The following is a 14813-nucleotide window of genomic DNA, read 5'->3' as shown; positions in this document are numbered from 1 at the left end:
CAGGGAGAAGGGTGCAACAATGAATGAATGGAATCCCAAAATCTCTGTAGATGTTCATTGAAATGAAAAATAAACAACCTAAATTAAAAAAAATATTAATGTGGCAAATATTTTGTTGTATATTTAGCCTGTTTCAATGTTATCAGGTGAATAAAACTGTATAATTAGGACATTCACATTTATATAGTCAGGAAAGAAGACCACTACATTCAGTAGTAACACTCACACTGAAAAATGGCAAATGGGTATTTCAGTTAAAATGGTTTGTAGTATATAATTTTTGTAAAATTATACTTTTTAAAATAAAGATTATCTAATTTTATGCAATTTAAACATATTTAATGCATTTCTCCTGTGCTAAAAGGCTTTTATCATTTGGGAAAAATAGTATGTCCCATTCTAGAAAAGATAACCACATTCCTCTTTCATATTTTCCTCATACATGATAGGAGAATAAAAGCAGTCCACGGTGAATAAAGGAAAGGCTTTACATAATATTGTACTATCTTTTTTGTTTGATTGCTAATTGTTTTTGCTACACATAGAAAAGCTGTTCATTGATGGAAGTATATCTATTAAAATCCATTGCCATTGAGTCCATTCCAATGCCTAGTGACCCGGTAGGACAGAAGAGAACAGCTCCACAGGGTTTCCAAGACTGTAATCTTTACAGAAGCAGACTGCCACATCTTTCTCCTGGGTGTAAACATAGTCTTTGCCAGTTCATTTCTAGGAATAATTTTTCTTTTAATGTCGTATATTTGGCTTTAAGTGGTCTCAGGAGTTGCATACTACTGAAACAGATCAAAAATGCAAAGTGGAATTTCGTGGCACTTGTTTGGTTTCTTGTATGATATTTGGCAGTCTTATAAAATGTCTCTTTTACTTTGAAAAATAAAATGAAAATTATTATTTTCTTTCCTATTCAAGGGGACGTGTCAACAAAGAAAATATTCCTTCTGGATTCAGCAACACTGATGACGGTATTTTGAATGCTCAAGAAGTAGAAAAATTAAATGAAAACAGTCCTGGTTATACTGGTGAAAGGAGTAAACCCAAACGTCAGAAATCCAGCACCAAACTTTCTGAGCTCAACGAAAATCAAGATGCCCTGGTGGTAAGTGCATATTTTTGTAAAATTAGTTAGAGAATGCCTAATTAGTGAAAGAATAATTAATTAGTTCACTAATAAGCAGTTCAAATTCACAAGCTGCTTTGCAAAAGAAAGATGAGCACCTCACATCTCATGTAATTTACAACCTCTGGAAGCCTGCTGGAAGTGATTCAGCTTTAAGGTGGTTCCAACTTGATGGCACAAAGCAACAGAGAATATCACATATCTTTTTCCTTTGTAAAAAAAATTAACAAGTAAATAACCCAATCATTTTTTAGAAGAAAGCCCCGGTGATTTCCTTCTGAAAATCAGCCACTGAAAACTATATGGAACACTGTTCTACTGACTTGATAGGTTGCCATGTGTTGAAATGGATGAAATGGCAGCTACTCTACTAGTGATAAAAGTCAAAAAGTCAGTTTATCCCCTAGAATGGATGTTTTAATGATAAAATTGTACAGATAGCTTTGAAAGTGTGTGGACAACAGATCCACGTTTTACTTTCATCTTTTTTTATGTGGAAAGACTTGCCCCTCCTTCATGGCCAGTGTCCTCATTCCATCCAGCATAGCACATGTCACAGCATTGACACAAGTGAGCTAACTGGACCATGATGTTTTTACTGCAGTGAATAATTTAAAACCTTACCAACACTACTGAGCAAGAAGAACTTCCTCATCTATAAAGTGAGGATGTTTTCCAAGACATTTTCTAATTGCCATGGTGTAAGACTTTTAAATCTTGCCTTTGTATGATAACCACAAAGAAAAAATCCTAGAAGTTAAGTTATGCATCCTTTTTTTAAAATAAATTTTTTAAAATTAAATTGATTTTAACAGAAATTTACAGAAAAGTTAGATTTTCATTTATTCACTGTTGCACATTTTTATACCCTCTCCTTCTCCTTCCCCTTCTCCAGTTCACTAGGGTTTGGTTTTTTGTTTTGTTTTGTTTTGTTTTTATGAAAAGCAATGCGTCTTAACATATTTTTAAACTTTCTTATTTTATTTTCAAAAACTCTCTTCAAAACCTTACCTGGCCCCATCTCAAGTCTTTACATCCTGACCAAACATTTATTTGACATGATGGGAATATTGTTTGTTTGTGATGTGAAGAGTAATAGTGAGGAAGCAGAGGATATAGCTTAAATAAGGTGATCTTAGAAAGCCTCACTGAGACTTTGACATTTATATAACACGAGTAAGTGAAGGAGAGAACTATCCAGATGAATAGCAAGTGCACAGACTCTGATGCATGCATTTATCTGGAGTTATGGAACCACAGTGACAAGAGAGGGTTTGTAGAGACTGAGAAGAGTGAGAGAGGTAATGGAGAAGAGAAAGACAGTTGAGGTCGTAGTTCTTTTTTTTTATTTTTGTGTGAGTGTACTGTCAAATCAGATCTGACTGCTACAGGAGGAGATTGTCCCTCCTTTTCCCGGCAGAGCATCTGGTGGATTTGAACCATGTGCCTCTGGGATTGTAGTTGAGGTCATACTTCTTACAGATAGTTGTCAGGACTGACTTTTACTGTAGGCCAGATGGAAAGCGATCAGAGGGTTTTAGGTCAAACAGTGACATGATCTGATTTACTTAAATGATAAGCAGACAAAGATAGGAACAGGCAAACTAATTAGAAAACTATTGAGATGATGGTGGTTTGAACTACGGTGACACTGGGGCCAGAACATTTGGCCATGCAGGTAATAGACTACACTTCTCTAAGGACAGAGTTCCTAACAACAAAAAGGCAGATGACTCTTCCTGATGTTGTACATTGCAGTGATAATGAAGGAGGAGGATGTGAGTGAATTTGGGGTATATTTTGAAAGTAAGATTTACAGGATTAGCTGATAGATTAGATATGTGGTATGAAAATAATAGAAGGGTCAGCAATGATGCTAAGTGTTTAGGCCTGAGTGACTAGAACTTTGATGTTACCAGTTTACTGAAGTAGGTATGACAGAAATCTTAGAAGCATTAAGAGTCAGATACACCTTAGTCCTCAAAGTAACATCCTGGTTGTTTAGCCCTTTAAAGGGAATGTTTACTACAGATTAGACTAATGTGATAAATCATTTGATTTATCTATTACTATTATTCTTAAAAATATTTTCAAATGTCTCATGTGTGTGAAAGTTGTCTTGACTTTCAGCAAGTAAGGTTGTACTATCTGCACAGTGCAAGTTATTGATTAGCTTTCCTCTGATTCTAATACCACATTCTCGTTCATAGAGGCCAGCTTCTTGAATTATTTCTCAGTATACAAATTAAATAGCTATGGAAAATTAATACAACCATGACACACATTTTTTAATTTGAAATCATGTAGTGTTTCCTTGTTCTATTCTAACAATAGCCTCTTGGTCTAGATATGGGTTTGGTATGAACACAAGTAAATGTTCTGAGTTTTCCATTCTTCTCAATGTTAGCCATATTTTGTTATGATCCACACATACAGATGCCTTAATACATATTAAAGCAAAAATAGACATTCTTCTGGTATTCTTTTATTTCAGCCAGGATCCATCTAATATCATCGATATTTCTGGTTACATGGTCTCTTCTAAATTCAGATTGAACTTCTGGCAGTTCTTTGTCTATGTACTGTTCTAGCCATATTGGGATGATGTGTTATTAATGATATTGTCTGATAATTTTTGTATTCTGTTGGATCATCTTTCTTCATAATGGAAACAAATATGAATCTCTTCCAGGCAGCTGTCCTCCAAGTTTTCTGACATAGACTAATGAGCATGACCAAGACTGTACCTGTTAGTTGAAATGTGTCAGTTCTTGGAGCCTTCTGTTTTTCCAATACTTTTAGTGCTACTTGAACTTCCTTCTTCATTACCATTATCTCTTGGTCATTTGGTACTTCCTGAAAATTTTCAGTGTAAACCAGCCCTTTTTCATACAGTGGCTCTGTGTATTCCCTCCATTTTCTTTTGATCCAAGATTTTGCCCTCTCTCAGTATAGCGTCTCTCAGTATTGCAACACAAGGCTTGAATTTCTTTTTCAATTCTATCAGCTGCATAAATGCTGAGTTAGTTCTTTTTGTTATTCTCCAATTACAGCTACCTATACATTCCATTATAATACTTTGCTTATTTAAAGAATCTGATTGATTATGTCTGTGTACGCTCAATACCAGCAGTCAAAACCAGGACTGGTGCTGACTCTGGAACAGAAGGAACAGAACATCAATTATTCATGTGCAAGTTCAAATCGAAGCTGAAGAAAATTAAAACATGCCCAAAGAAACCAAAATACAACCTTGGAACTATCCTGAATTTACAAATCATCTTAAGAATAGGCATGAAGCATTAAACACCAGTGATCAAAGACCAGATGAGTTGTGGGATGACATCAAAGATATTGTCCATGAAGAGAGTGAAAGGTCATTACTAAAATAGAGAAAAAATAAAATGGATGTCAGAAGTGACTCTGAAAATTACCCTAGAATATTGAGAAGCCAATACAAAGAGAAGGAATGCAGAAGTAAAAGATCTGAAAAATAAATTTCAAAGCGCAGCTCAAGAAGACAGAGCAAAGGATGGAGACATGAAAAAGTACTATCGGAAGAGACTAAGAAGAAGCAGTCAGAGAAATAGGGAGATAATTGAAGCATATCATCTTGAGATAGGAGATCAAATGACAGAAGACTGGTAATTGGACCCTTGATTCCAAGGGAGGGTCACTGGTGATGTTAACAAGCACAGCTTCATTGGAGAGATGGGAACAGAGATCATTCTCAAGAAAATAAAGGAAGCAAGTAACAGAAGAGAGGAGTGTATAATAATTTCATAATGCTCTTACTAACCCGACATACATCCAGAGAGAACCATGATATGGACCTAATAAAGCATTTTACAGATTTGGTAACTCTAAAATGAGATTATCTTATACTTCCATAGATATGAGCAATAGACTCAAGAGGCTATAGATGACTCAGCGCTCAGAAATCAGTGTAATCAGGTACCTATCAGAGCATTAGGCAAATCTTTTCTCTCCAGTTATTTACATTATCCCAACCCCCTGATATCCTGGCCCAATGAAGTATGACTCCCTCAGAAAACAAACCAACTATGAAAAACTTCCTCCCTTGTTTTCCTTTGACAAACTAAAATCCAGCTTATGTTTCAACAGCTTCTCTCACCTTTTAAATTTCTCTAGAAACATCTGTTTTATTTTCTAACCTGATCTAATCTGATGAGATTTTTCTAACTTTTAAGTTTAGCATCTAAGATGAAGAGGTACTCTTGCAAATTCTGTTTATTAATTACATCTATATTCCATACCTACCAAGCATGTATACATTCATGTACTTATATACACTTTCTAATGGCTTCTTCTTTGGTTTATTTTTGTTGACCTAGCTCATTTATGTATTTCATCCAAGAATCTTACTTCTGCCACTCTTTTTCAGCATATAATCTTAAGTATGGGAAAGACTATATATACTAATTTGTTCATTAAAATTATATCTGTAATCCTGGATAAATAGAAGCAATTAATATTCTAATTCCATAATTAATGTTGATGTGATGACTGTAATATAGGCTCAAGGGTGTCTAAGATGATGAGGATGGTACAGGGCAAGGCCAGATTCAAATCATTTGTTCATAGGGTTGCTGTGAGTCCCAGTTGAGTTGATGGTACATAACAATATTCAAAAATAGTTGTCTTGGTTACCTAGTGCTACTATAAAGAAATACCACAAGCAGATGGTTTTAACAAACATAAATTTGTTCTCTAACAATTTAGGATATCATTTTTTTTTTCAGGAGATAGGCACAATTTAATTTGTGACAGAAGGATATTTTTGTTATTATGTTGTATGTGCCATCAAGTCAAGTATGGCTCATAGTGACCCTTTGGACAACAGCTCTGAACCCTGTTCTATCCTCATACTTGTTGGCACTTAGAGCTCATTGTGGCAGTCACTGTGTCAAACCATCTGGTCGAGGTCTTTCTCTCCTTTACCCTCTACCTTTCTGAGCATCGTGTCCTTCTGCATGGAATAGCCCCTCCTATCAACGTGCCCAAAGTATGTGAGGTAAAGATCTATCATCTTTGCCTCTAAAAAGAGCTCTGGCTGCACTCTCTGTAAGATCTATTTGGTTGTTGTTGGATTTTGTTTCTTTTGGCCATCAATGGGATGTTCAGTATTCTTCTCCAACACCACAGCTCAATGATATCAATTCTTCTTCTGTAACCCTTACTCATTGTCCAGCTCTCAGATGCATATCAAGTGATCAGAAAGAACATGGCCTGAATCAGGTGCACCTTAATCCTCAAACTGATATCATTACTCCTCAATAAGCATATTGTAGTTGTTGTTGGTTGCTGTTGAGTTGAGCACAACTCATAGCAACTCTATGAACAAAAGACCTAATAACTATTGTCATTTCTCCAAGTTCATAGAGTGTCCAGAGGCATGTGGTTTAGAAAGTAGATGCCACTCCTGTTTCCCAATTTGTTTTACAATTGGAAGCTCCACCAAACACTGTACATATTGAGAAGCCATTATGGTATTTGATATCCAGTTGACACAAGGTTCAGCATCACAGCAAACCCAGGTTACTTCATACAGCACATTGACAAAGAGTGATGTACAAAATGGGAGAAAGTTGCTCCAGATAAAACACTACTCTCAGCAGTGGTTAAGTGTCATCAAGTAGATTATGACTCATAGTGACCCTTGCACAAAAGACCTGAACTCTGTTCTATAACTAACATCATTTCCTTATGTTTATAGAGTTTATAAGAGCAATTTCTCCTGGGAGGCTAGGATTTTGAAGCTCCAGCTTACATACATTGGCACATAGACAGGAGAGACTGGTCCTTGAAGGACATCATGCTTGGAAGCATGGAGGGACGGCATAGCAGAGGAAGACCCCAGATAAGATGGACTGATACAGTAATTAAGGCAGAGGGCTGGTGTGTTGGAATTAGTGATACTGGCTCAGGACAGAATGGGGTTCAGAGCTCCTATATATAGCATCACTATGGAACATGGGTGACTCAGTGGCACATAACAACAACAAATATATGTCAGTTAAATACAGTACTGTGCCATCATGAAAAATTATGGTTATTAAAATTAGGTGATAAAATAAAAAAAAGTGTCTGACCAGGATTCTTTTCAGGACTTTCCATACATTACCAACATGAATCTTCCTAGTAATCCATACAGTGGGTGTGACCTTTACTATCTCCCTTTTAGTTTGAGGCATTGGCAGATTGGACAGCTTGCTCAAGACCATATATAAGTGTCTGAATTGCAGTTCCATCTGACTGTAGTGTCTCTACCTTTAAACATTACACTATTCTTTCTTCTACTATTGAAAGTAGGTTGTAAAACAATATGTACAGGGCATGAACATGTATATACCTATTTCTCTGTGTGTTTGTGTGTGCGCACACAGACGCGCTCAGATACGGGCAGTTATAGAACCAGGTGGTGCAATGTACTTGGTGACTAACTAAGGATTTAGAGGTTCGGGTCCACTCAGAGGAACTTTGTAAGAAAGACTTGACCATCTACTCCCAAAAAATCAAGTTCAAACACTGTGAAACATTTTCCTGCTTGGACACACTAGAGGTTGTCAAGAGTTGGAATCAACTCAATAGGAGTTGATATTTAATAGCTCTCTCCCTTATGAACAATTAGCATTAAGACCTCAGAGCCCTCAGGCACAGTCCCAGGAGCATAGGTCTTATAATCAAACATACCTAGATTTTCAATTTAACTTTATCATTTAAGAACCCTGGACTCAACGTGGCAATAAGTGTGGAGATGTTGCAAAACCAGACAGTGTTTCATTTTATTGTGTTCTATCAAAATGAGCCAGAACCAACTGACTGACCCTAAGCATAACACCCTATGCAGTCATCGCCAAGATCCCTGTGCAATGGCATCGGCTTAGTCCTTGGTCCGAACACTCTCTTTCTGTCTCTTGTCTTCCGTGGTCCCTACATTGACTTCTCCATGTTCTCTTACCTCTGCTCTCTTCTTCCCTACCTCTTTAGCTGGCTAATCTTCCCCAGATCATGTGTGGATGTAAATGTTATCACAGATTTTTCTCCCCTGTCTCTTTTACAACTGCCTTTTCTTTGAAAGAAAGTGATTCAGTGGCAAAGAATAACACCGCTAACCTGAAGGCAAGTGGTTAGAATCTTCCAGTTGCTCTACTGGAAAAAGTTAGGCAACCTCCTCCCATACAATTTACTGCCTCTGAAATCCTGCTGGAGAGTCAGCCAAGAGCCGGTTCCTTCCCCACAGCTTTTGGCAACAACTACTGACATGAATTCACATGCCACCTCTACAGAAGTTATTCCCAAGTCAATATTGAGAGGCATCGTGGGCAGGACCAAACTTACCATCTTTTCCTCTTCACTTTTCTACCAAGGTCTCATCCTGGTTTAATCTCTTCATTGCTTCTTGGTCAATTTCTAAATAATTTCTTTTACCTTAGCCCACTCCTTTCTTCTAATCATTTGTCAAATATAAGTACCTCTATTGAGAATAAAAATAAATATAAATATCTATGTATCTATCTATATCTATATCATCTATAGCTATCTATATATAATTTTATAGGCGCTTCCCTTTCTGCCTGAAATCCCTTATCATAAGTCTCACTCATTGCCATACAGTCAGAGCTACCCACCATTGGGCTTCCCAGGCTGTAAATTGCTTGAAAGGAGTCGCTCAGACTTGTAACTAGGCAAGATTATCAGAAGTCAGCCAGTGTGTCTTCAAGCCTCCACCCTCTGCCTCTTCAAACATCTTATCTGCTTCTGGAGAAAAAGAGTCATCCACTTTACTGCAGCCTTTTAACCTTTTTTTCAATGTTAAAGAACTATCTGAGCAGAAACTCCTGTCAAACACTATATGACAGTGATTCACTAGTGTCAAATATAATGAGAAAAAAACTTCACGCTTTGAGTCACCGACTTAGAATTACTCATTCCTTCACTCATACAACAATTAGCTGTATGACAGTACTATTTTAGGTGCTGAAGATACAATGATGATTAAAACAGATATACTTTTGCCTTCTCCAAATATTCATAGGAGGAGACAGATGAGAAGTAAAAAGAATCTAATGGCAATATATGCTCTGGAATTAAATAGGAGATGGGAGAGTAGGATTGAATGACACACAGGATAATCAAGACAGATCTCACAGAGCAACATTTGCAAAGAGACCTGAAGATGATAAAGGAGTGAACCAAAATGGTTATCTAGGAGGAAGAGTAACTGTGACCTTTCACTGTGGATAAGAGAAGGAGGTGGCTGACTGGAATAGAGTTGAAAGAGAGAAGTTGTAGAAGTGGTCAGAGATAGGGCAAGGATCCTGATCATTAAGACTTCATGCCATTTTTAGAACTTGGACATTGACCCAGAGTGATACCAAGAGCCAATAGAAGATTAGAGAGAGAGAGAGGTAGATATTTTCTGAATACTTTTTAGAAGGATCATTCTGGCAACTGTGTTAAGAATTGTCTAGAGCAGTGGAGGGTGGACAAGGAAAGCAAAATAATTGAAATATTTTAGAAAAGAGATGACACCAGTGATGACCACAGTCATAGCAGTGAGAGGTAAGAAGGGGTTAGACTGTAAATATATTTTGAAGTAGAATCAACAGGATTTTGAAATGGTTTGTAGAGTTTTAAGAAAGAGGATATAAGATATGTCTATGATATTTGAACTAGCTAAGAAGATTTACAAAGATGTAAATAGCTGAGGGGGAGGTTAGTTGCGTTTTAAATACAACCTGAATTTTATGTCTTAGAGTAGTGAATGGTCTTCTCACTTTCTTAGTTGAACTCACTATAGTTATACATGAATCCAGAAATCCTGTTCCTTTTTCATACTGGCCAGTAAAAAAAAAAAAAAAAAAGTGTATGTTTTATCAATCAATGTTTAAAATTTTCACTTCAGACCTTATCTTGAAAGTGAAGGCAATATTAACAAAGTAGCAAGTTATAGTTAGAGCATTAACTAAAGTTTAAAAGTCAAATTGGCAAGGGCAAATACTTGTCTTGTTCACTATTTAACATTGTATCTCCAGAGCCTGAAATTACCATTCCTTGGGGTGGCCTAGTGGTAAGGAGCCAGGCTATGAATCCAAAGGCCTGAGATTTAAATCCACCAGCAGTGCCATGGGAGAAAAATGAGCAATCGCCTTTCGTATCCTTTATTGTCTGAAAACCCACTGGAAGGTCAGCTCTGCATTGGTTCTGACTCAATGACCTAACAACATATTGCTGGTGGGGCTTGTTTTTGTTGTTGTCGTGTACCACAGAGTCAGCAGTGACCGAAGCTCACCCTCTGACAGAGTTTCAGAGGCAGTTAATCACATGGGAGGAGACTGCCTATCCTCCTGTGGAGAAGCTGGTGGCCTCCAACCACGTGCCTTTAGGATTACAGCCCAGCTTCTTGCCACTAGGCCACCAGAGTTACCTAACGTGTTGTTTAAAGTATTCATACAACAAAAAGACTCAAAGTCAGAATGACTGGAATACATTTTAAGTTCTTTCCCTATGTGACAAACCTGAAGCATGAATTCAGCAAGTGGGGAGAGAGATCTAAGTCTTGCTCCATGCAGTTATTCAGGGACTCGGGTCAATTACATCTGTTATCTTCATCAAGGAATGTACCTAGTGGGGCATTTTTCATTATTTTTTACCCTTTTTTTGTGCAAAGTTCAGTCACGTGGCCTTGTCTAATTGTACTGGAAGATGAAAAATATGTTGCTATGAACATACAACAGTTTTGTTGTTATGTGCTGTTTAGTCGATGATGACTCATAGCAACCCTAGGAATAATGTCTCTGAACTTTGCTCTACCCTGAGCTCACCTGACCAGCTCTGACACACTTGACCCCATTGCCACAGTCAGTGTCACTCTATTTCTTCCAGGGTCTTCTTTTCCTGATCTGGCCCTCTAACTTTGCAAGCATGATGTCATTCTCTAAGGGCTAGTCCCTTCTGACAACATGCCCAAAGTATGTGAAGTGGAGCCTCAAAATCCTTGTCTCGGAGGATCAGACTGGTTTCCCTCTCTCCAGGACAGATGTATTTGTTCTCTTGGCAGTCCATGGTAGGTTCAATACTCTTCCACAACACCATAACTCAGAAGCATTAATTCTTCTTCTGTTATTCTTAGTCATTATCCAACTCTCAGATGTATAAAAAACATTTGAAAAGACCCTGACCTGGATAGGCGCACCTTAGTCCCTAGAGTGACATCATTTTCTTCAGCACTCTGAAGAGGTCCTTTTCACTAGATTTTCCCAGCGCAGCTCATCTTTTGATTTCTTGGCTGATGGTGCCAAGGGTGTTTCATAAGTGTTGAATACAAGTAGAATGGGTTTAAGTGAATAGGTAACAGGCTCTTACATAGGCATTCTGTTAAGATACCTGTAAGTTTTGTTGGGTTAAAAAATAAATACAGATTAACTTACACACTTTCAAACAATATGAAGTAATCCACCAGATGCTCTGCTGGGGAAGGAGGGACAATCTTTTCCTGTACCTTTCAGATCTGATTTGACGATATACACAAAAAATAATAAAAGAAAAAAATTAAAGAATAAAGCTATTTAAAAAAAACAATATGAAGTAACATGAACAAATGGAAAATCAAGTCTACCAGTAATCCTTTGTTAATGAGAATATATCAAATATTCTTCCTGTGGAGCTCAAAGTTAGAATAATAACTTGTTTTGACTAGCAGCGGTCAGTGCAACCTTCAGACTGAGTTGTTTTGTATACCCAAAGAAGGCTTTTTTTCCCCTCTCTTTCAGTGTCCTCTAGAAAAGCTTTGTCAGCATTTTACAGTTCTGAAAGACAGATTTGTTTTTGCTGTAAGTGTTCTCAAGTGCTTTAGTAGTCAAGCAGGTTTTTAACTAGCATCCAATGCCAAAACACAAAGAAGGGGAAAAGTTACATTTCAGTCTAACGCTAACTTTATCAAAGCTTTTGCTCCTTTATAGTCAAAATTTTTGTCATTAGAGATAGTAATTTTTTAAATTCACTTCCCTTGCATATTCAATCATGGTAAAAATAAATTAGATCAGAACAAATGTGTTTTGAAAACCACTGGTAAAGACTTTGTATGAGTCTGAATTTTATGGATTATAAACTAGACTTTAGGTGGTAAACAAAAAAATACACTCAAGAAGCAATTTCAATCCATTATACTTAGAATCATAGTCTACTGCCTTTAAAAGATGCTGATACTAGAGGAATAATTAAAATGGAAGTTAATGCCAGAAAACATTGCAATGAAGATTCTATTACTGTACTTTTTAATAAAGAAAGGCATAAATGAACCAGTCTTTTACCTCACCTGGAAAGTGTTTAGGACATGAAACATTTCAAGACCTTCAAAAGACATTGAGTCATTAGGTTCTCAATGAAAAAAAAGTACTGCACACCTGAAAGTCTAACAGCTATTTCTCAAATAATGCGAGAATTCTATGCTTCAACAGGTATTTTGCCTTGTATGTTGACATTCTATTTTAATTTCATTGACTATGTAAAGGTATTTGATTATGTGATCAAAACAAATTGTTGCTGACGTTGAGAACAATGGGAATCCCCAAACACTTGATCATTCTCATGTGAAACTTAGACCAGGAAACAGTCCTCAGAACAGAGTAAGAAAACACTGCATGGTTCAGGATCAAGAAAGGTATGCCAGACTTCTTCAACCTATATGTGGAACAGATCATCCAGAAAGCCGGAGTTCAGGAGGACTCAGGATTGGAGAAAAACTCATCAACAACCTGCATTATGCAGATGACATAACCTTGTTTGCCAAAACTAAAGAGGAACTGAGGCATTTTGCTACAGAAGGTCAGGGACTGCACTGCAGTTTACAATTTGGATTGAAGCTCCACATCAATAATATTCTCACCACTAGGCCAATTGGCAGCACCATAATAGATCGAGAACAGATGGAGATTGTTCGCAATTTCCATATACTCATTTCCACAATTGGCACCAGCAGTCAGGAAATCAAAAGAAAAAAAAGACCTGTCACGGACTTCTCTAGACTGTTAAAGAACAATGCTGTTAGTCTAGAGACTAAAGTATGCCTGATCCAGGCCATGGTCTTTTCGATTGCTTGCTATGTATCAGAGAGCTGTACAGTGAATCAGGATGACAGAAGAATCCATACCTCTGAGTTGTGGTGTTGGAAAAGAGTATTGAACATACCATGAACTGCCAAGAAAACAAAAAGGCCTGATCTGGAGAGGGTGACACCTGTTGCTCTTGGGGGCTAAGGATTCTGAAGCTCTGTCTCACATACTTTGGGCATGCTGCCAGGCTGGACTAGTCCTTGGAAAAGGACATCATGCTTGGAAAGGTGGTGGAACAGTGAAGGAGATAAAGACCCTGGATGAAATGGATTGACATAGTACCTGGAGTATGGGGTCTGTGTCAAAATATTGAGATTGGCTCAAGATAGGCCAGCACTCAGAAATATCATTCATAGGGTTGCTGTGAGTCACAGTCGACTGGACAGCACATAACAACACAACATGTTGATATTTATACATTTATACATCTCAATGAGGGAGAATTACTTCTCTTTAATTTTTCTCCTTAAACTTTGACAAAGGATGAAATTAAAATTCAGAAAATATTCACATTTTACATCCATACAAAAATAAGATTGTTAGTGTACGCATTAATTTTTACTAACCTTGTTAGTTCTATTGTGAAAAAAATTGAGATATCTTGCACATTCTTCAGTTCTTCCCTGTTTCCAACAGGTATCATGCAACCCAACTGCTTTAACAAAAGAGCACTTTATACTTGTGGGTTGTCTTCATGAAACAAGGCCATGCGGGAATATTCAACAGTTCCAGATGTGTGAAAAAGAACATGACAATTGGAATTATTCTACAGAGGAATAGTTAACTCTTGAAAGGCATTCTTTATTAATTACACATCTTAAAAACCTATATTCTTGTAGTGTTCTTAAAATACAGATGAAGCATTGTTTTGTTGTTTTTTTTTTACTTTTCCATAATTTTTTTTAATAAATTTTATTAGTTTCAATGAACATTCACAGGGATTCTGGGCTTTCACTCCTTCATTGCTGCACCATTCTCTCTACCCTCCTCCCCAGTTTGTTGTTCTTCCCCGCCATCCGAATGTCTGTTTTAATTGTCCAATTGCCTCAGTGCTTGTCAAAGTCAGTTCTGATTAATCTCTTTTGTCGGTGTGTCCTTTGCCCTTCCCTATCACTCCTCCCTGAGAGAGACTTCACCCTGATTCATAAGGAAAAGGGGGTGGTGTATTCTCTTAGCTACTTCCTGCTGAAAAGGGACGCTGTGGGTTTCAGGGTGAAGATCTTCTCTTACTACTCTAAAGGGCCCCTTTGGCAGTAGGAAACACATAAACTATTATGGAGATTGATTTTCTAATTTAGATGCACTTTTTTTTTGTTTTTTGTTTTTTGTTTTTTTTTGTGTGTGTGTGTGTGTGTGTGCGTGTACCGTCAAATCAGATCTGACTGGTACAGGAGGATATTGCGCCTCCTTCTCCGGCAGAGCGTCTGGTGGATTCGAACCGTGTTCCTCTGGGATTGCAGTGCAGCTTCTTGCCACTAGGCCACCAGAGCTCCCCTACCCTGCTCTGTTCTGACTACTGCCTCTTGGTCCAAGTATAG

At 37.4% G+C, this 14813-nt stretch overlaps 1 protein-coding gene across 1 annotated transcript in view; it reads left to right on the top strand.

Moving 5' to 3' along the window:
* LOC102860062 (protein FAM13A-like) overlaps positions 1 to 14813 on the top strand; it is a 111597-nt gene that overhangs the window by 38673 nt on the left and 58111 nt on the right. The window contains exon 4 of the mRNA XM_006900008.1: positions 931 to 1117. Coding sequence (XP_006900070.1) covers positions 931 to 1117 — 187 coding nt within the window. The remainder of the gene's footprint in view (positions 1 to 930; positions 1118 to 14813) is intronic.

The sequence above is a fragment of the Elephantulus edwardii genome, unplaced genomic scaffold (genome assembly GCF_000299155.1).
Source record: "Elephantulus edwardii isolate Elephantulus edwardi_28Jun2011 unplaced genomic scaffold, EleEdw1.0 scaffold00270, whole genome shotgun sequence".
Taxonomy (NCBI): domain Eukaryota; kingdom Metazoa; phylum Chordata; class Mammalia; order Macroscelidea; family Macroscelididae; genus Elephantulus; species Elephantulus edwardii.
Note: the sequence above shows the minus strand (reverse complement) of the source record. Positions and strands in the feature narration are given on the sequence as shown.